The sequence below is a fragment of the Manis javanica genome, chromosome 14 (genome assembly GCF_040802235.1).
Source record: "Manis javanica isolate MJ-LG chromosome 14, MJ_LKY, whole genome shotgun sequence".
In the NCBI taxonomy this organism is placed as follows: domain Eukaryota; kingdom Metazoa; phylum Chordata; class Mammalia; order Pholidota; family Manidae; genus Manis; species Manis javanica.
Window position 1 is genome coordinate 55,975,877 of NC_133169.1, and position 22,755 is coordinate 55,998,631.

Genomic DNA, 22,755 nt, shown 5'->3' on the forward strand with positions numbered 1-22,755 from the left:
CTATAAAACTGAGCAAATTAACTGTTTTTAGGGTCAGTGTAGCCACTGGCTCCCTGCATGTTAGGGATTCATTTAACATAATGTAGAAGTCAGCTATCTATGAAAGTTGAAAATTAGTGAAACTATCCATACTTGGCTTGATTCTCTTAAACTATATAGGGAAATAATGCACATGCACACACACACACACACACACACACACACACACACACACACACACACACACATATCAGCTTAAAACAGGCATGGACTCAGCTGTGTAGGAGAAATATCAACTGGGGAGTCTTTGTTGAACATCATTGACTGGATGACGTAAACCCTGGTTTCAGGAAACCTATATTTTAGAATATGGCTAGAAGAAAAGGGGTGGAAAAAGTGAGTGAGGTTATTACAGTGAAGTTCTGGAAACCCCACTTAAGGTGTGCATATCTCATTTGGTAGGCAACGTGGAGGAACGGAAAGCCGTTGAGAATGAATTGGAAAAGCGCTGGGATAGGGTGAGAAGTGAGACAAGCTGGGTAGAAGGAAGAATTTGCCACAAAAAATGTTAATGTTTTATGTCATATTTCTAAATTATTCCTGTTTGATTTCTTAAATCTCTAAATCTTTCTTAAGTCAAACAAAACTTGTGTTCACCTTTTCCTTTTCCTTTTTGCTTTGCAAAGGAGGCATATTCTTCATTACATTCAAATCATCAAAATCAAAATTTCCAATAATTTCCTGAGGTGGTTTTTCTTCAATATCAAATACTTGGTTTACCATTAAATCATGACAAACTCTATTTCTTGCCTTTCTAAAGTCCATAGTCTTTACCTGGACATTCAGAGCCCTTTATAACCTGGACCTAGCCTGTACTCAGGACTCATGGCTAACTTCCTTCCAGCTCTCACTCACATTGCCTTGCCATATGTGACCCCACTACCAGGCCTTTGCCCATGCTATCCCCTCTGCCAAAGATTCCCCCCCCCCATGCTAATTAACACCCAACTCATCCTTTACGTCCCCAGTTAGAGATCATTCTTCTTTATAGCCTAACCCACACTCTTCTTCCTGGGCACAATGGATCATCAGCCCCTTGCATGGTCTCTTTCATCCCCTTCATTTAGGGTTTAATCACATGACAGAGACACTCATGCTTTACTCATTGGCCAGACTGAGCTCCGTTAGTTCAGCTTCATGTCCTCTGATGCAGCTTCATGTCACTGAGCCTTATGGAGCACCTTGGACAAAATTTTGAGCTAGTAGATCTTTTCTGAAGGAATAGACAGACCAATAAATGGGTGAAGTAGATGCCATCGAGTGTAAGAATCTCATATAGGTTAATAACCAAGTTGCATCACTTGGCCTCCTGCTGGGCACGACGTGGTGGCACTGAGCTGTGGTCCTGGATGCTCAGAAGGCGAGAGAGCTGAGTGAGTCCTGTGCTAAGCATGAGCCGCCACTTATTTCAGGATCAGCGTCTGGCCCGGAACGGTGGAATGCCCCTCAGGAGGGGAGGATGACCCCCCCAAAATCACAGAATCCACCCTGAGATTAAGTAAGCTGCTTAAAATAATTTTGAATAATTGCATTACATTTAGAATAAGTATATGTTCTCTTTATATGAGAAAAAAATTAACATTTTGATGCAAAAGTGCTCTTTGGCTTTTAAAAATCTGAGTCTATATTTCTAGGTTGATTTTATTTATGATGGTATCATATGTGTCAGGGATTTCTCCATGCTGTTTATTTTGTAACCACATATATGCTAGCAATAATGAGTTGGATGATGAACTCAAAACTTTTCCTCGAGCATTAAACTGTGTGTTATCTACAGTTTTGTTCTCAGAGTGGCATGTGCTGAATGCTGCCCAAATTCCTCATTCTGGTTGATGAAAATATCCTGAGTCTATACCACATTATAATGCATTGATAAACTGCCTTTTTCTCTTCTGTGTAGAAAAATAATTCCATATGCCAGGGGAGTTCAGCTGGGCATTTTTATTATAAAATAGGATAGTTTTCCCATTTCATTTTATGCCAAATGTAAAAGCCAAATTCCTAATTTGATTTTATCTAGCGTGCTTTTTCAAGTTTTTTTAAATATCCAGGGAAGAGCTTTCTTTTTTAACATAGAGAACCAGCACATGTCAATTCTAAAAGAGCTGAAAATACATAATAATCTTCTCCTTACAAGCATTTTTAGTAGCACAACCTAATGACCCTAATGTCAGTTTGGAATCCACTGTCATTGCCATGTCCCTGGCGCTATCAGTACCTAATTTCCATATTGCAATATAGGCAAGAGGAGCGACCCGCAACCAGTGATGAGACAATAATGAATTGACAAGCGTCAGAGAGCAAATTCTGCACACACACTCCTCTGCCTGCCGCATTGTGCCCACAGAGCTAGCAGACACCCGAAACAGGCTTCCAAGTGCCAGTAAGCAGCAGGCAAAGTTCCAAACACAAGAGCAAGCCTTTGGAAAGCCGTATCCTAATAGGATATTGCCGCAACTTCCTTGCACTTCACAACAGTTTCAATGTACAATGTCGCCTTGGAATATGCTTGAGGAAACAAAACCTGAAAACATAGAGTGAAAAAATAATAATATAAGAGCATGTTTGAGGCAGTGGGTGATTAATTGCTAAATAGTTTTTTAGGCATTGGATGCTGTGAGTCAGCATTGTTGCAGAAATGAGCACTCATACAGACTGACAAATGGGCAGGAACTGTACAAAGGGGAGAAGGGTGCACCCAGGGAGGAGAAAGGCATGAGCTGGGTAGCAGACACTGAGGGTTCTGAGTGGGCTCAGGAGATGGTGGGGAGTTTGTCTTGGGAAGAGAGCTGAGTAAGAAAGTAATTAGAGGTAAAACAAGAAAGCTAGGTTGAGATTAAGATTCTGTTGCGGAGGTCCTCACATGCCACGCTGATGAATTCCAGGCTGATCCTGAGAGCAGGGACTGCACATCAGGATTTGAGAGCAGGACAGAGACAAAAATCAATGTCAGGAAAAACTGTTTCAAGAAAATGAGAACCATCTTCATAAGATGATAACAGAGTGATGGGCCCGACATGCTGTTGTCATGCAGCCTTCTCTGTGTGACCATGGGGGTTGATCACCTGCGTGTGCGCGCATTTGCCCTAAAATGCTGGAAGGGTAACCCCCATCTCCTTAGTGTTTAACTAGGGAGCAAGGGGAGATTAGATGTGACAGCACACTGAATAGTGTTTTAGTTTTCACTTCAGAATCATGTAAAAGGCAATTGGTGGAATGCGGATACTAGTGTTAATTAAGAAAGAATGTTCTAGAAAGAAAAGGTTAGACAGTGAGGAAGAAATAACCTAGGAGCCACTATGGTTCTCTTTCTTCATGTTCCTACATCTAGTTAGTCTTGTATAGTGGAAACATGAAAGCATGCAGGAACAGATTGAGGAAGAGTGGGAATCTGCAGAATTAATCAAGGGGAGTCCAAGTTGGTGCCAAACCACCAGAGATGCAGGTGCAGGCCTCTAGTCTCAGGGGTGAAGCCCAAGACAATGGTTGCTATTTATCAAACACCTACTGTGGCTGGTGTCCTGACCCAAGCTAACCCCATCCGTGTTTTCCCGCTGAACCCTTCGTTTTTAATGAGCAAAGCTCATGGCAAAAGGAGACATATTTATTCCAGAGTTCAAACCCCAGCTTTTACCAAGTTTTATCACATTCTATAATTAACCATTAGTTCTCTTAAATCAAGTTTAGACTAAGTGTCAAGCTGTGAAAAAACTCTGATAAGAGTAACCATTATTTTGTTTCAGGATAGATTTATATTTTCATCAGAGAAGATGAATTGCTTCCTCTTTCTCAGTGTGGCTTTAAATAAGACTTCATGTAAACCGTGTTCGGGGAATGTAGTGAGGGTGATTGGAGATCATTAGAGGAATAGACTTGTTTTCATTACTTATGACATATCAGTCTTACGGTTCAACATATACCAAGCATGAGACGGCTCTGTACTTAGGACATACTACATATGCTTCATCTGCCCCTGCCCCTGATAATTCCCTGTTCCAACTGTTGCTGTGCCTAAACAACTCAGCTCATTCAGGTGCTCCTTTCTTATTCCAGAACTTCTTCCACGACACATTTGCAACATGCTACTTCTAAGGACCATGCAGTTTCAGATATGCAAAAGAGAGAAACTAAGTCCTAGCCACTAGTTTGCTTTGATATGTATTTTTGGGGAGACCTTAACTATCACACATCACATTGGTCTGTATCTCACCTTGGTATGTTTTTGACTCAAAGGATTGGCAATAGATTGCCTGCCTCCCTGATTTATTAGAAGAGATTCATTGTAGAATTTATGAAAAATGTTATGAATTACTTTCCAGTCCTCTTTCTGCCCTTCCACTTTCTCACCAATGACATGACTTCCATCAGTACATATTTTAGGGCTGACCAGAGGTTTCCAAATTGTGTAGAAAAGTGGTTATTTATATTGATTGAACTTGAAGACCCCCTCCCCACCTTTAACATAAAAAATGCTTTTCAGATACACACATGATGGTTATTCAGTATCTTTGGGAAATATATAATGAAAAACCACTGGGTATTTAGTAGTAATTTTTAATTAATTTGTATTTTATTAGTCACAGTGGAATCTCCATAAATGGGAATCATAGTAGCACCTACATATTGTAAGGCATTTTAAACTTTCATTGCAGTGTTCCATGTAAATATAGGTCTGTGGACCCCCCACACTCTCACTGCAGACTCCCCAAGTCTGGGTCTGGTATAGATTCCTGATGAGCAACTCCTCATTTTTGTACATATAACCTTATTTCCAGTGTCACATTGTACTTAATCCGTAAGTTGTTTAGAACCATATAGGGTTCCCCTCATTTCAAATCTGTGTGGTCATGAGAAATATTTTCTCCAAACAACTGTTTTTTTCCAGTTGTCTGAGAGATAGACCCCATTAGATAAAGTTTGTTTAACTGTTCAAATTATCTCTGTATCTACTGAATTTTGTTTACTGTATCTATCAGTTACTGAAAGAGCTGTATAAGTATCCTACTGTAATGGTAGATTCCTCAGTTTCTCCATGTGGTTGTTTTGTTTTTGTTTTATATATTTTAACACTATGTTATGAAGTGATGAATGTTTAGATTTATAATATTTCCTGGTGAATGAACCTTTTTTCCTATTGTATTGACTATAATTTCATAAAGGTCTTCTTGGCCTATTTCCAAATATTTTCTCTTTATCTGTTTTATCCCATATTATTTTGCTTCACATTTTGTGAGTGGGGATGGAGGCTTTAAAAATATGCTGTTGTATATTTTTCCTCTCAATCTTTCTGCTTTTTTATGTTTTAAATTTTAAATGTATCTTTTTCAAATAGCCTAAATCTAATTTTTTTTGTTTTATTTTTGTACGGCCTGAAGATCTTTGTCTTTTAAATTGAGATGACTTAAACCCATTTGTATTATAATAACTAACTCATTTGTTTTTATTTCTATTCTTTGCACTTCTTGTTTTTCTTGCTTTCTTGTTACATTTTTCCTCTTTCTTGCTTTCTTTTGAACTTTTTTCAGGTTGCACTCCTCCCTCAATTCTTTTCCCTTTATTGTTTAGAGGTTATATACTCTATTTCTGTGCATTTAAAGGTCATTCCAGTGTTTTAAGATGCTTATGTAAAGTCTAAAATTACTCAGTATTTTTACCCGTATGCAAATGATAAAAGAATATCAGAGTGGTTTTGATCCCTCCACCTGACTTAAACATTCTAGCCAATTGCCATTCTCTATTTGCAACAAATTAATCATTATTATTACTGTGTAACATTTTAGTGCTTGTTTAGATTTACTCATGTATCTAACAATACTTTTTCCTCATGCTTCATACATTTCCAACCTTTTGGAATCATTATCCTTTCTCCTGAAGCACCTCTTCTAAAATTTCCTTTAGCAAGAGTCTTTTGGTAGAAACCTGTCTCTGTTTTCATGTTCCTGAAAATAGCCTTAATTTTCCCTCTGGAAATAGGATTTCTAAGAGTATAGAATTTTAGATAGACGTTTATTTTATCATGGCATACAGAAGATACTAGTCCATTGTGTTCTAACATCTATTGGTGCTATTAAGAAACTAGTGATTGACTTAAATATCATTCCTTAGCAAGGTAATCTGTCTTTTCTTTCTAGCCATTTTGAGATTTTAACTTTTTCTTTGTTGGTCTGTAGTTTCACAGGGACATGGAGAGCTATGGATTTCTTTTTATTTTTCCCAGTATGCGTTTATTTTATTTCCTAGATCTGAGATTATCTTGCACCATTGTTAGAAAATTTTAAACTAGTATCTTTTGAATACTGCCTCTCCCCCTCTCTGCTTGTTACCTCTTTCTATACTCTCAGTAGCTGTATCTTACCTTTTCACTCTCACCTCTTTAAACAGATCTTTCTTCACTATACGGAAAATAATTTATTCACCTATATCTTCCATTCACTAATTTTCTTTTCATCTGTGTGTAGTATGCTGTTTACTGTATTCGCTAAGCATTTTATTTCAACTATAATAGTTTTCATTTATAGTTGTTTCATTGAGTTCTCTTAACTCTGTTCTTTCATGGTTTATGGGCTTTTGCCCCGTTCACATTTTTACACTTTAATTGCCTTAAGCATATTAAATATAATTTAGTTACTATTTAATATTTAATGACATCATTAATTAAAAGTAATTTAAAATTGTCAGAGTCGGTCTGACCGTTCTAACATCTGGTATCTGCTCCTTATTCAGCTAGCTTTTGATCATTTAGCCTAGTTTCTTTTTGTGTTATTTGTTTACTTACTTAGTTATGTTTTTGTTAGATGCTCCTTTCTCTTAGAACTTTGTCTATGGGAATTCTTTGAGATCTGCATTAAGTCCTTAATTGTATTGCTTTGGAGTATTCTTATGAGGATACTTTATTCTTCCTTTGAAGTTTTTGAGACCACAGACCAAATATGGATGGAGACATCAAAGCTCTCTGGGTAAGGAAGAGCTTGTGGTTAAAGGTCCTTAGGAGAGATCTTGTTTCCCTCCACCCAGCAGTGAGGTAGACAAGCAAGTCCTTCAGCTCTCCTTTCCATTAACCTGACACTAAGGCTGTGGCTCTTGGGGCCCCTACTTTAAGAGTTTCCTGTTACATTTTGTGTTAAAGGGGAGAATCTGGGCTTTCTCTCTCTTATGCTCTGGGCGCTGTGGAACCATTAGAGTTGAAGTTCACAGTCCCCAGAGCTTTACAGAAGCTCTAAAGCTGAAACCTAGCTGTGTACTTAACCTCCTCAGATTCCTATTTTCACTTCATTTTGAGATTCTGCTTTTTTCTTTCTTTCATGCCAACTCGGTGATGTATGCCTTAAAATATTCTTTCATATTTTATCCAGGATGTTTCAGTTGGGAGGGATGTTCAAGGTAGCTAACCCACCATTCTGCTGGAAACAGAACATCCTTTTATTTAATTCTTGTACAAGCCCTGTTCTATGAGGAAGAAGAGTTAAATGTAGTTGCAAAATCAAATAGTTAATAATATTTTGATGCAAACCTAGGTCTCCTGACTTAAGGCCACATTTTTTTTTTCCAAAACTATATGGTACAACCTGTTCCTTACAGAAGCCTTAAAGAGAGAAATGAATTCTTCTGACTTTGTAGTACCAAGTGGGTTTCATAAGGGTGATTGTTTTTAAGAGTTTAGGACTTTCTTATCTTAATTTACATCCTGTTCTGAGGACTGTACCAATCAAGTAAATCTAGGAATATGATATTTTGGGTTTCTGGAATGAATATTCCAAAAATTATTTTCCTGTCATTCTTGGGGATAAAACCTACCTGTGAAATTGTTCCCAGTGACAGCCTGTCTAACCCCAGCTTGTGAAGTTTATGAAATGTCTGCTGCCTTTAAATGTGCATGCATGCATCAAAGTTAGTACTTTGTTTTAGGGCATATTGGGTTTCTTTTGGGAACTGGAAAAGTTCTGATTTTTGCATGGAGACTCATAAAGCCAATCCATTTATTTAACAGTAGCTTTAGTCCAATCTGAAGTGTACTATGGACAATTTAAGAAATAATATATTTATTTTAAACTCTAATGAAACAAATTTACGCTTGCCTACTAATGGAATTATTTATAATTAAGAGTTTCATCTGCATTATTGGTATGCACTCCTGATTGTTGTATATGTATTTCATCTTGGGGCCAAGACAAAACTTCTTTGAAGCTTCTTGATGAAAGTTGAATAATATATAGTAAATTAGATTGACAGTTTTTTTTTCCGCTGGTTACCATGAAGGCAATTTCAGTTAGAAACCCCCAGCATTTACAAATGATAGTCATATTTTATCCCTATGCATCTTTACATTTTATGTAGTCTTTTATTGGTGTCTTCTAGCCTTTGTCTGCAATTCTGACCCATGCTCTACTCTGTTGTCAGTGACCTAATTATAGTCATATTTGATGACATCACCTCTCTAGCCCCAGTCCCACAGGATAATGCACACACTCCTTACTGTTGCAGTCTTCCCAACCCAACCATTACTTCCTCTAGTCCCCACCTTATTTGGTTTTCATCACCATGGACCTCATCCATGGCCCCTAATTCTTGAAGACGCCTTACCCAGCCCAGCACCCTGGCTTCCAACAGCACATACACACTGATGACTCAGAAGGATGTATCTTCAGCCTGCCCATTTCTCTGGGTTCTATACTCATAGATTCAACATTCCAGATGTAACAGGTTTAAAGTGAAGTCTTGTATGAAGTCCCACTTCTCCTCCATGTCATCCCATCTCAGCTTGTAAATAAAAAACTTGGGAAATTTCCAAGACACTTTTTCCTTCCCTACATCTGAGCAAGTTCCCACAAGCTGCACGTTCAAAATACACCTGCCTTCTGACCACTCTCCTCTTCACTGGAACTACCCTCATCCAAGCCACCATCCCTTACCCTCACTTACCCTCTGCACTGGTTTTCCTGTGCTCACTGCACTCAGCGGCCAAAGAGATCTTTTATAAAATGTAAACATTATCTTGCCTCTAAATGAACCACCCAAAGACTTATAACACTGTAAAGAAAGCCCAGAAGTCCTTCCCTCAGGGTCTCCAGGGCTGTCCATGCTCTCCCGAGCTCACGGTCTTCACTACGGTCCCTCCAGAATGCTCTTCTTAGATACCTCAGCCCTTATTTCTTGTGCCCATCGAGCACGTCTCCTTTCTCTCTGAACTGCTCTTCTCTCAGGTGACCATGTGGTTTATGCTCTCCCCTTATTTAAGTCTCTGCTCAGCTGTCACCATCTCAAAGGAGCTGTTTCAGATCAACTTTTCTAAAACAGCATTTGTATCGGTCAGATGCTGTTGCATCGTAACAACCACAGATACCTCAGGGAGTGGCAGACCGCAGTGCGCATCCACCGGTCAGCTGGGGACTGGAGAGTCGAGGCTGGGGCAGAGGTCGCTTTCCTTTGGGCCCCGCATCTGCCTGGGTTTGGCTTCTCAATGCAGACTAGGCTCGTGTCGGCTTCCCGTCTATGATTTCCTATCCATGGAAAGTGGCGGGAGTAGGTGCTCCATGATTGTTCGCTCATAAATATGTAAAGGAACGAATACATGGAATGGAACTTAAGAGAATAAGTAGATAGAACAGAGATGAAGTGAAATAGCTTGCTTGGAATTTTCTAGTATATGGCTTGACTGCGGTAAGATCCTGAGACAATTCTGCCATGCCTTCTCTTATTTTCTCATGTTCAGATCAGAGAACAGGCACGTGTTTCTCAGGCCTGGTGAACGGTCGCTGTGCCCAAGAGCTCCCGGGCAGAATGGCAAAGACACAGTGTTGCTGTGAACCTGGTCGCTGCTGGGGTGTTGGAACCATTCCTGAAGCCTGCCCCGTCAGGGGCTCCGGTGAGCGGGGGCCGCTCGTCTCAGGACGGACGGTGCTGAGAAAATCAGGGACAATGCTGTACTTTGCTCCTCTCCTTGAAGTCAAGTCATACTTGTGTTACTGCCGTCTTCAGTGAGACCTGCGTGTTTCTGTGAGGGAGAAGGTGGTATTGCTTATTTGGGATTAGTTCTCACTATACCCAGTTTATTCATATCCGAAAAATTCCTGAGGCCGGATGATGACTTGTCTTTGTGCCTGTATTTCTAAGAATTATCTTGAATGTCTGTATTTCAACTCAGTTTTAAAACCTCTGTATCTTTCGTTCCCAAGCTTGAATATCTTTGCATAACAAAAGTTCTACCTTCATTTATCTTATTTCGGGAGTATCCTTACATTGCAGTAATCCAATCCCCTAAGATACTTAAGATACTGCCTCTCTTTTCTTAGAACCTGAAAATTACGAATATGAGATGGGAGGATGGTTCTCATTCATTTTGCTTTATTAACTGCTGTGTAACTGAGGCCATAGCAGGAAATTCGGATGAATGAGTAGTGACTCAAGTGAATATAGCATGAATAGTAAAGTACAATTAACGTTTACCCCCAGAAAGGTGATCAGTATATTTTATTATATTGTCTTTGTATTAAATTATACTTCTTATGGAAATAATTTAAACTTTTTGAAATATAAAGACATGTATGTACATGTACTGTATGGAGAACAAAATTATAGTGCATTCTTTCAAAATCTCTAAGCTATAAAATGTCAAAATTGAGTAGCAAAAATTTCTGAAAAGCAGAGGCAATGCAGAATGTAATTTTGGAAATTCATATTTCCACTAGTAATATATAATAGCAATATTTAACTGAACAGTTACTTGAGTTAAATAATTTTCATTTTTTCCAATATTCTGCCCTATTCTGAGGGCAGTTAAGGAAATTGAGGCAATCGCTATATTCTTGCTTCCTTTCTCTTACTTTGATACTTGGACAAATAAGGAGCAGATTTACAAGCTTACTAAATATTGTCTTCTGTTAAAATCCATGTCAGAAAAAAGTATTCTGAAACTATATTAATCCCTTAAAGAGAAGAAAGAAAACAGATAGGAAAAATCTGTAGTTGCTATACTGATGAGGTTCTAAGTAAAGCCAATATACAGCATGAATTACTTAAACTTTTAGTTTTCATCCATCCAAGTGAATTTCTTGCACTCATAATTATTTATACCTGGAATTTTGTGAGCTGCACTTAAAGACATAAAATTTAAGTGCGCATATAGATGATTCTTTGGTTATGCAACTCAGTTAAAATATTAATACTCAATTTTTTAACTTTTTCTGAAACATCTCTACCTTTCCTGCTTCGGCTAGCATTGAAACATGTAGCAAGATAATAAACTGCTTATTCATAGCATGTAGTATATAGATAAACTGAAACCATTATTACGTATGCCAAGTGCTTATGCAGAAAGATAACCATTTGTGTTTAACTGAACTTCCTTTTCCTCTAGAGGAATATCGTAGACTTTGCATGGATGGACTTCCAATAGGAGGGGTTCCAGGGAGTGCTGGTTCCAGACCTGGAGGCACTGGGGGAAATGGCTTTGCCCCAAGTGGAAATGGCAATGGCTATGGCCCAGGAGGGACTGGCTTCATCCCCATCCCTGGAAGCAATGGCTTTTCTCCTGGAGTTGGGGGAGCCAGTGTAGGGGCTGGGGGACAGGGTCCCATCATCACTGGACTAAGTGAGTGTTCACTTTTTGTGTAGTTTTCTGCCTTAAATGATATTATAATACTTAACATGTTCTTTTTTTTCCAAAAGGTGTGTAGTAACACAAAATTCTTAGGAAAATATTATTTTTATGTTTCATAAACTTTCCAAATTGGAGAAAAGAGTGAGTGACCCAGGTTCCCTGTGAAAATAGAGATGAGAGCATGGTACCACTCCAATCCAGATGACACCATTACAGAGCATATTTTTGGTTCCAGTGTATTTCATTTGGCCGTTTGCAGCTGCTCTGATCATACACCCCTTGAATTATTTTCCAGAACCATTTCTCAACTGAGATAAACTGAATAAGTCTTGCTCTGTGCCTATCCAAATATTATAATGAAATATCTTTCTTTTCCTCACTCTTTTTTTGTTGAGTAACTTAAGACATCAAGAACCATGGGCTTCAGGCCAGAGTTGGCATTAGTTTACTTGACTTTGAAGTTCATTCTTTTTAAAAGAACTGCTGTTGCTAATAATATTTAATAATGTCCTACAGTGCTATGTTTATTCTTTTTGGCACATTGCCTATTTACTATATCTGAATATTCAGTACAGTTACAAAAGAAGAAATGGAAAGCATTCAAAAAAGTACAGTAGAACATTACTGAAATTTTGAGAAGACATCATTCTGAGCAAAGTTTACAGATGTATAATTTAACAAATACAAGTACAACTATGTATCTCAAGTATATTTTTTAGGTCATGGACATAGGTGTTCTAATAAAATATAGAATAATGCTGGCTTTTGATGTATATACCTAATTTACTATTTATTAAATATCCTTTAAAAAAATCAACTCTAAGAATACGAATTCATCCTGGAATGATGAAATATCCCCTATGCTTTAATTTCCCATAGCTATTCTGAACCAGACAATAGACATCTGTAAACACCATGCTAATCTCTGTTTAAACGGACGCTGCATACCTACCGTTTCTAGCTACCGATGCGAATGCAACATGGGCTATAAGCAGGATGCAAATGGGGATTGCATAGGTAAGTTCATGATTCTCTAAACCCACTTAGTTTTTTAATAGCTTTTAGGCTACAAGAACAAATTGGACTGAAGGTAATAGTTTTTTTTATTAACAAGTCTTTGGAAGTAAAGTTAATTTCCAGGCTGTCTCCTATGTACATGTTCTTCCATATGCTCCCTTAAGCTATTGCTGAGATGAGCCACTTTAAGAATCCCCCAGCCTCTCAGGTCCTAACTATTGTAATTTCTATCTCTGCCTCTCCCATTCCTTTCTTGCTAGTCGAGCAGTACTGGATATATTGGGGTGTCATTAACGTGCAGAAGAAGGTACAGCATGGGAGGAAAAAGTTGGTGGGTCTCTTTGGGATATGTTGAGTTTTATGTGTGTGGAACATTTTCTAAAGCTAAGAGGAGTGCTCAGGGATGGAGCGACAGATTTAGGCACCAATGGCATGCACGTGGCTGTTAGAACCATCAAAATGGATACTGTCACCCAGGTTGAACCATAGCAAGAGATGAAGAGATAAAAAAAGTAGTACTGTGGCTGGAACCCTGTGGAACAGCAACATGGGGCATGAAGAAAACAGTGCTGGAGAAGAGCAAAATAGCCTGGAAAGTTTTATGTCTCAGAAGCTATGCAAAGGGCACACTTCCAAGGGAAACATAGTGTCAAGGGTTAAATGCAGCAAAATAATCAAATACAGTGAGGACAAAAATATCTTCTGGATTTCATAATGAAGAGGGTTTTCATGATCTTTTAAGAGTAGTTTTAGGAATATGGGAATGGAACCGTTTAGAGGTTGTTCTTTTAGTTTTTCATCATGTATATGTTCCATAATTAGCATAACCCTAAATACCAGATTTGGGTTTAGGCTGTAAAATATGAAGGGAGGCCAGGAACAGAGAGAGTTCCCAAAATAATTATCATAATTTTGCCAAGGTAGACTGAAAATGCCTAAGTGTACTATGATTATGAAGGAAAACGTGAGCCATATGTTTTGGAAAAACTGATCATTCTAAACAAAGTACAGAGCTACTAGATCAAAATGACTACATGAGGCTCAGGACCCCTGTGTACAGATGCCCAGGTTTTGCACTGCTCAGCTCCAGAGGGTGCCATTCACGTAATCAGTGTGCATCTTAGGGTCATGCGGTGTATAACCATATGCAGAAGCCCTAGCTTAGCTGATAGTGATATTGAAGGTGGTTATTTCTGGACACCATGAAATGCTCATATATTTATTCTTATTATATGACTTGAGAATTATTTTGCTATCAGAAAACATGATTATAAGTATACAATACATAAAATAGCCCTTCTTACACATACATACACAGTCACAATCCATCAAACTGAAATTTGATTGACTATTTTTGTTCGGCTATTAATGTTTGTCATTCATGTGTCTCTACATGATTCACTAACCAATGAATAAAAGTAGGCCAGACATTGAATATTTTCTGTAGATTAGCCAAAGACCACCATTTATTTCATGTTAGCACCCAGGTACACTTGATTCTTCTGTAGAGCACCTGTACTCTGGAGGAGTTGGTGAACCACTGTTATAAAGATGAACTATCTTTAAGAATCAAGAGTTCATGCTGCCACCCCAGCCTTCTCATCCAGGCTGGCTCTAAGGAATTCAGCCCTGGAAGGTGGTTTCAGTGACTCAGTTTTCCCAAGGGTGATACACAGTCAGGTATGCTCCAGATGCTCATCTCAGACAGGTCTCTTAAAGTAGGTCCTTGCTTCTCCTGGAGCTTGGGTTAGAATGGCTGCTACCACCTTTTTTTTTTTTTTATAAACTCTGTCTAATGTAGTGTTGGCTTACATGTCGGCACAGCTAATATAAATCTCTGACTTCTGTGTTTCACCAACATTGCTGTAAATTGTTCCATTGCAAATGGATCTCATCATCCACAAAGGTAAAACCCAGACATGATTATCCTTCTATGGTAATTCATAGAGCCAAAGATCAGTATTGGGGCATACTTTCAGAAAATAAGTTTTTAATATCTTTAATCCTATCTTCTTTCCAGTGTCAACTTCTAATCAGTTTGAGTATGAGTTTATAAACAACTTAGGACATCAGAAGAAGTTAAGAGGCTATAGGTTAACCAGTGTTTTAAATTTTAATTGCCCAAGATGAGAGTTATCACTGTTTTAATTGTACCTGTGTTTTGAGGAATAATAAACCACCACTGCTATTTGGGAACTTCTATTAGATACTGAAGTAGGATAATTCGACAGGCAATAACTGTATTAAAGGATCAAAGACAAGGAAAATAGAATTGGTCCATTTGCCCTTATGAAAATTGCTATTGAGGTCTGAACACACTTATATCTACTCACCATGTTTCTTCTTTTCCTGAGAATTCAACTTTAAAATGAATTTTTGTGACTCTTCCTGACTATGTAAGTCCAACTGCCATTAGCAGTGGGTTTTAACTCAATTTGAAGCATTCTACTTTGGAATAGTAAGAAGTAATTTTGGTGTAGGTTGGGCCACAGGTAATCTTAGAGCACTTGCATATTAAAAGTATTTGCTAAATTGGAATATGAGGTACTTTTCAAAAGTATTTCTTGCTTTAATAGTACTGATAATTTAACCATTTTGATAATCATCTTTCTCAATTACTCTACTTATTTTGGGAATTTAAAATTCTATGACTTTTGCTTAGTCCCCAATGAAACTAAAAATAGTGCCCAATGAAAATAGGAAGAAATTAAAGTGCACAGACTTTAGTATTTAAGTACTCCTCTTCTCCTACATAAGGCAAAACAAAGGGAATCACTTGGAAGGAGTAGGCATGACAGTCAGAGGAAAGAAGAGGAATGAAATGTACATTTCAGAGCATGGCAGCAGGCATTTGTGATTACAGGCATACCCCATTTTATTGTGCTTTGCAAATACTGCATTTTTTTATGAATTAATGGTATATGGTAACTCTGCGTCGAGCAAGTCTATGGGGCCCACTTTTTTCAACAGCACTTGCTCACTTTGTGTCTCTGTCACATTTGGTAATTGTTGCAATATTTCAAACTTTTTTATTATTGTTATATTTCTTATGGTGAACTGTGATTGGTAACGTCTGGTGTGTTTATTGTAATTGTTTTTTGGTGCTCTGGGAACTGCACCCATATCAGATAGCCAACTTAATGGATGAATGTGTGTGTTCTGACTGCTGCATCAGCTGGCAGTCCCACATGTCTCTTCTCCTTGGGCCTCCCTAGTCCCTGGGACACAACAATATTGAAGTTAGGCCAATTAATAAGTCTACAATGGCCTCTGAATGTTCCAGTGAAAGGAGAAGTTGCACATCTCTCACTTTAAATCAAAAGCCAGAAATTATTGAGCTGAGAGAGGGAGGCCTGTGGAAAGCCAAGACAGGATGAAAGCTGGGCCTCTTGCGCCAAACAGCCAAGTTGTGAAGGCAAAGGATGAGTTCTTGAAGGAAGTTAAAAGTACTATTCCAGGGAACACAGAAATAACAAGTGAAACAGCCTTATTGCTGATATGGAGTGACTTTTAGTGGTCTGGACTGATGATCAAACCAGCCACAATATTCCCTTAAGCTAAAGCCTAACCCAGAACAAGACCCCAACTCTCTTCAGTTCTAGGAATTCACCTCTAGGCTGAGAGAGGTGAGGAAGGTGGAGAAGAAAAGTCCAAAACTTGCAGAGATTAGTTCATGAGGTTTAAGGCAAGAAGCCATCTCCGTAACATAAAAGTGCAGGGGCAGCAGCAAGTGCTGATGGAAAAGCTGTAGCAAGTTATCCAGAAGATCCAGCTAAGATAATTCATAAACGTCACTCTGTTAAACCAAGATTGTCAATGTGGACATAACTATCTTCTATTGGAAGAATATTCCATCCAGCACTTTAGTAGTTAGGAGAAGTCAGTGCCTGGCTTCAAAGCTTCCAAGGACAGGCTGACTCTCTTGTTAGGGGCTAATGCAGCTGGTGACTTTAAGTTGAAACTCAAAAGACCATTCCTAAAATCCTAAGGCCCTCAAGAATTACACAAAATCTTCTCTGCCTGTGCTTTATAAATGGCACAATGAAGCCTGGATGACAGCCAATATTTACAGCATGGTTTATGGAACATTTTAAGCCCACCATTGAAACCTACTACTCAGAAAAAAGTTTCCTTTCAAAACATAACAACTCACTGACAATGTACCTGGTCACACAATAGCTCTGATGGAGATAGACAATGAGATGAAAGGTGTTTTCATGCCTGCTAACACAACATCCATTCTGCAGCCCATGGGTCAAAGAGTCATGTCGACTTTTAAGTCTTCTATTGAAGAGAGAGATTCCATAAGACTATAGGTGTCATAGGTAGTGGTAGACTTTATGGGAAGGACTCACCATTCTAGATGCCATTATGGGCATTCGTTATTCATGGGAAGGGGTCAAACTATCAGTATTGACAGGAGTTTGGAAGAAGTTGATTCCAATCCTCATTGGATGACTTTGGGGGGTTCAAGACTTCAGTGAGGCAGTCACTGCAGGTGTGGTGGGAACAGCAAGAGAACTAGAATTATAAGTGGAGCCTGAAGCTGTGTGCAATTGCAGCAGTGTGATAAAACTTGAACAGATGAGGAGTTGCTTCTCATGGACAAGCAAAGAAAAGTGGTTTCTTGATATGGAATCTGCTAGTGGAGATGCTATGAAGACAGTTGGGATGACAACAGAGGATTTAGAATATGACATAAACTTAGTTGATGAAGCAGTGGTAGGATGTGAGAAGATCAACTCCAGTTCTGACGGAAGTTCTCCTGTGGGTCGAATGCTATTGAACAGCATCGCATGCTACAATGAAACTTCCTGAAGGGAAGCGTGCATCGCCGTGGCAGACCTCCCTGTTGTCTTATTTTAAGAAATTGCCACCCCACCCAGCCTTCAGTGACCACCACCGTGATCAGTCAGCAGCCATCAGCATCAAGGCAAGACCCTTCACCAGCAAGAAGATGACCGATGATGAAAGCTCAGATGATGGTTAGCATTTTTAAGCAATTAAGTATTTTTTAACTAAGGTATGTGTATTGTTTTTTAAACATAATGCTGTTACCCACTTAATAGACTACAGTGTACCAGAAACTAACTTTTATATGCACCGGGAAGCCTAAAAAACTCATTTGATTCTTTTTATTGTGATACTTGCTTTATTCTGGTGGTCTGAAACCAAACCTGAAATATCACCAAGGTATGCCTGTAGTCTAAACTTTAAAATCTTAGCATAATCCTGGACAACAAATGGGGTGCTGAAGTCTTGGACTGTAAAGGCACTAATAGTTTTTGGTGATTGTTTTCACTTCCAAAGAAGAAATAAATAAACGAACTAGTATATCTCCTCTATAAACTGGTCCCTTGGTGTAATCCCACATGGGCTAAGGGACAAATGAATTACAGCTGTAATGGCAAAGTAGCGGGGCTGTCTTAGCAACAAGGGGCCTTGGAAACAGGTTCTCACGGGGGGGAAGGAAAAGGTCCTGAAAAGTGACCCAGCTTCCCAGAAGGTTTACCCAACCTAACGGGGTTTGATGCATGGTCTCATGTTTGTTGCTAGAACAGAGCTGTACAATGAGGCTTCTATAACATCTACAAGACAGTTTATTTGTTACGTTTCGTATCAGGTACACACACAGAATTTAAGAGATCTTCTGTACTGCAAACTGAAGGTGATATGTAGTATTGGAATGTCTCTTAATTATACTTGAGATGCTTGCTAAGGCTCTAAATGCTCCCTTTTCTCATTTCGCTTCATTCCTTGGCTCACTAGAATTGATGTTATCAACCAAAAGTTTAAATGTAAGTGACTCTTAATGGGCTGAAAGCATCTTTGGATGCATTGAAAAAGCATTTGATCCTGTTATTCTTTGTTGTTGATTTTATTTTATTTGCTGTGTGTTTATATGAATGAGGTTGGTGAGTTTGCTAGATTATAGTTCCTCTTGCAAGAACATTTGTGAAAGGAATAATCTATTTATTAAAATGACAAACACGTGAATTGATTTTATGGTTGTGCTCTCCAAATTAGCTGAAACTGTAGATGTTAATGGCTTCTACTCGTATGTGACAAGGCAAATCAACATGCTCTCACCAGCCAGCCAGGTTTTCAATTTGCCAACATTCAGTATCATGTTTAGGGGAATTGCCTAGACAAAATGAATGAAACTTTCTCTAACACTGGCACACGGGATTTCTCTGGGGTTTAACTAACTGCTCCATGGTATTCAGGGTTGTGCAATCCCTGAATCCTTTGATGGGTTTGCATTTAATTAAGCCTTAGGAGAACTTCAATCAAAAGCAGTGATGCTTCTCACATTTAGGATCAAAATTAGGATTAGTATTTGCATAAAATTCAGTTATATCAAAGCATCCCTGTGCCAAGTTTAAGGTCCTGAAGAAACCTGAAGCTACCAAAAATAATAGGCTGTTTTATTTTCTACCCCACCCTCATTTGTTACTTCAAATTATTATCCAAGCCTCAATGCACATATAGGTAAGCACAAAAAGTAATAACAAAGAAATTCTACAATCCAGCAATGTCTTTAACACTAAAAGAAGTGGCAGCATGTAATATAAATGTTAATCTTCAAAAATCTTTTATTGATCTTCTAATACTCTACTAAGCCTCAGAGAGGCTATTAACTCACCCAGATCTCTGTACACAGTGTTACACCTATTGGAAGTCCTGGCTGTCTGTCCAGAGTCCTTGCTTTTAAGCATTGTGCATTACTCAGACTGAAAAATCATTATTTCTTGATTAAAGCAGATTCCTTTGTGCTCCTCAATAGGCAATACTTTTTTAAATCTCCAGATGCCTCTATTTGAAGGCAGGAATTTTCATTCATTTATAAATACTCTGCTATTTAGACTATTACCACTGACTGGCCTTCTCTCAAATTTGGGAGGCCTAAATGTACTTTAAACAAACATTTCTAGAAATGGAATGAAGTCTATAATGGTTTCTCTTGCCACTCACAGATGTTGATGAATGCACATCAAATCCCTGCACTAATGGCGATTGTGTTAACACACCTGGATCCTATTATTGTAAATGTCATGCCGGATTCCAGAGGACCCCTACCAAGCAAGCATGCATTGGTAAGGCAGTTTGCTTTCACATGGGAAAATGTTCCATGAGATACAGGGACCCAGGCTGCTGAGGTTAAAAGTAAATCTATTAAAATGAGACATGGAATGAAGTCAAGTGCTGTTACATTATTGCAGATGTAGTTCACACTACCTTCAGAAGTGCTCCTTTAAACATAAATACTATTTGCATATGTAACCCACATATGTGACAGCTGGCTTCACAGAAAATCACTTTCTTCTCTTCCCAAGATCATAGCTTCCTCTCTCTAAGTAGCAGCGGTGGCATTACTGCTCCCTGATAAACAGAACTTAAGACCTATAGTCGCTTCGACTCCTGTTTTCTTTGCACCTCACATGTACTCGAACACCAAATCCTGCCTAGTCTTCACTCAGTTTCATTGTCCCACCCACCACGGGTGTCCAGACCCTCCACCTCACTGCTTGTTCGTCTCAGAATTCAGTCAGCAGGTGACTCTGCTTGTCTTCTTTTCATGTACTGTCCTTCCATTGGTAATTGCTCCAATCAGCTTATTCCAACAGTTTTTTTCGTAACATGTCAGCTCTTAGTGTGGCCAGTCTGTACTCCTTTACTCTTCCTCACCTTCGTGCTCTGACTTTTACTGTCTTCAGCTGCTATGTCAAAAACAGCGGCATCAGTAACTCTGGCTACCCTACCCACCCTCTCCTAAGTCCACTGTGCACCCTATTTCCTTTTTCTCTTGCTCTCTTCAGCTACTATAAGATTGGCCATAAAATTGCTTATCCCTGTCTCTCCAAGAGAAAAATTGGGAGAGGTGGAGATTTTGCTAATGAAGCAAAATGATCTTGTGTATGACAGGTAAAAATAGACTATAGATTTACAGTCACATTGATTAACTTACTGTTTTTAATCAAAAGTTGTTGTAAAACAATAGTATTTGGCGTTTCTTTATTGTCCCAGATATTGATGAATGCATCCAGAATGGAGTTCTTTGTAAAAACGGTCGATGTGTGAACACAGATGGAAGTTTCCAGTGCATTTGCAATGCTGGCTTTGAATTAACTACAGATGGAAAAAACTGTGTTGGTATGGAAATTGCCTGCTCCCTTGCAAAAGATTTTTGAAAGATATACATTTTTATTTAGAACCATATATACGATTACCATGAGAGCTTGCACAACACGTACGTGAGAACTGTTTCAGATGACTTAAGTGGAATAGAAATGCATTTAACTTAAGGCTTTTAAAATGAAAGGACAGATATTTTTGGAAACATTATAACAATGGATAATTTACTGCTGCAAATTTCCTGTGTGGTGTATGTTTAATTGTAAGTACCAGGGGTTTTTTAAAGTCATTATTAGTGCCTACTGTATTTCACATGTTGGGGTTACGACACCAGTGAGACAGAACAGGCCTCCCTCCACCCTCAATCTGGGGGAATATAAAGATGCTTGACATATGTGATAATCAAGTCTCTAAATTTATGGTCTTGGTGATGTCCAGCAATACAATAGATGCCAATACTCCACAGAAATAGTTTATCCACACAGCAACACATGACATTTCACCTCCTAATAAAAATCCAGATCATTTCACTTCCAATGAGGTCTGTCATTGCTATATTCTCTTGTACAAAAGAAACACCCCCTGAATCATATTAACCTTTTATGGTAATCAAAATCAAACACTACTCTTGTAGTTCTAATAGCATCTAAAAAACAAAATTTACTGAATCCTTCTCCTTTTTGTTTTTTATACTAAGGCCCTTCACATACTCCATACTATTTGGTCTCACTCAGTTGGCATTGATATTAGGGAAAAAAAAAAACACAAGCACATAGCTTCTTTATGTAGTGGAATATGGCTGGAGATTGTTTGTGGAAGGAGCGGGAACTGGTTCTCTCAAGGCCAGTGGTGTAAGTCACTCTCTGTCTTTCTGCAGATCACGATGAATGTACAACTACCAACATGTGTCTGAATGGGATGTGCATTAATGAAGATGGGAGCTTCAAGTGCATCTGCAAACCAGGATTTGTATTGGCTCCAAATGGTCGTTACTGTACTGGTATGTATGGCTTTGTGATAGAAAGTAACCATGATTGAAACCATCTTTTTTATTTGACTGAATCATGCAAGAATTGCTATAGTTTCTTCATGTGGATTTCATATTATTCACTTCTCTAACTAATTCAGTAAAGCAGGTGTCTAACTTCCTAGAAAAACACACATTGTGGTCTATGGAACAGAAACAGCTTTACAAAAAATAATAATGGTATAGGAAAAATCAAGGGAATGACAGATGGGTTCTAGCAAATAGGGGAGAGACAATGTAGAAATAATTTCTCTCTTCCCTTTGCCCAGTAAAAAAAGAAGCAAAAGTCTTGGAAGGTTTTCATTTTTATGTGTTCTCAGAACAGGAGTCTTCCACTGTTTTTCATCACTGGTTTTGCATTACATCTTTTTCTGTAAGCTAATCTACAGATCATTTGTGACTTTATCATTATCTATAAATCTGACATTAATTTAATGAAGAAATAATTTGAATATTCCTATCAGATGTTTTGTTTCTGAAGCCATTTTGAAGGCCAGGCTCTAGTGATAGCTTTAGTAAGCAAAAAATATGCTCTTAGAAATAAATGACTATATTATATTTATACTCACAATTGGAATTTATTAAGATGGAACGGATTATGCAGTTACTACTTAGAAACAAACATTGTAGTTGTTTTTCTTTTTTTCAGTTTTCTGCTTTTAGACCAAATTAACTCATGAATGTTTTCTGCCTTCAGATGCACAAACTTATCTGAATACCAAGTAATACTCATAATCAATCCATGTAATTTCAGTGAAATTCCAAGAACAGTAGAGAGAGAAAAATCAAGACTGATTCTAGCATTTCTGAATTAAAACAATAGCTTCTTGACTCTTCAAGAAAGGGGAGAATAGTATTAAAGAATACTTAGTTCTAAGAATTGGTTCTACTTAACTGATTTGAATTGAATATCATTTAATATTAAACAGGATTGCCATAT

At 38.3% G+C, this 22,755-nt stretch overlaps 1 protein-coding gene across 1 annotated transcript in view; it reads left to right on the forward strand.

Moving 5' to 3' along the window:
- FBN2 (fibrillin 2) overlaps nucleotides 1–22,755 on the forward strand; it is a 216,351-nt gene that overhangs the window by 95,753 nt on the left and 97,843 nt on the right. Inside the window, exons 9-14 of the mRNA XM_073221486.1 lie at nucleotides 9,749–9,901; nucleotides 11,393–11,626; nucleotides 12,515–12,652; nucleotides 19,630–19,749; nucleotides 20,681–20,806; nucleotides 21,666–21,788. Coding sequence (XP_073077587.1) covers nucleotides 9,749–9,901; nucleotides 11,393–11,626; nucleotides 12,515–12,652; nucleotides 19,630–19,749; nucleotides 20,681–20,806; nucleotides 21,666–21,788 — 894 coding nt within the window. The remainder of the gene's footprint in view (nucleotides 1–9,748; nucleotides 9,902–11,392; nucleotides 11,627–12,514; nucleotides 12,653–19,629; nucleotides 19,750–20,680; nucleotides 20,807–21,665; nucleotides 21,789–22,755) is intronic.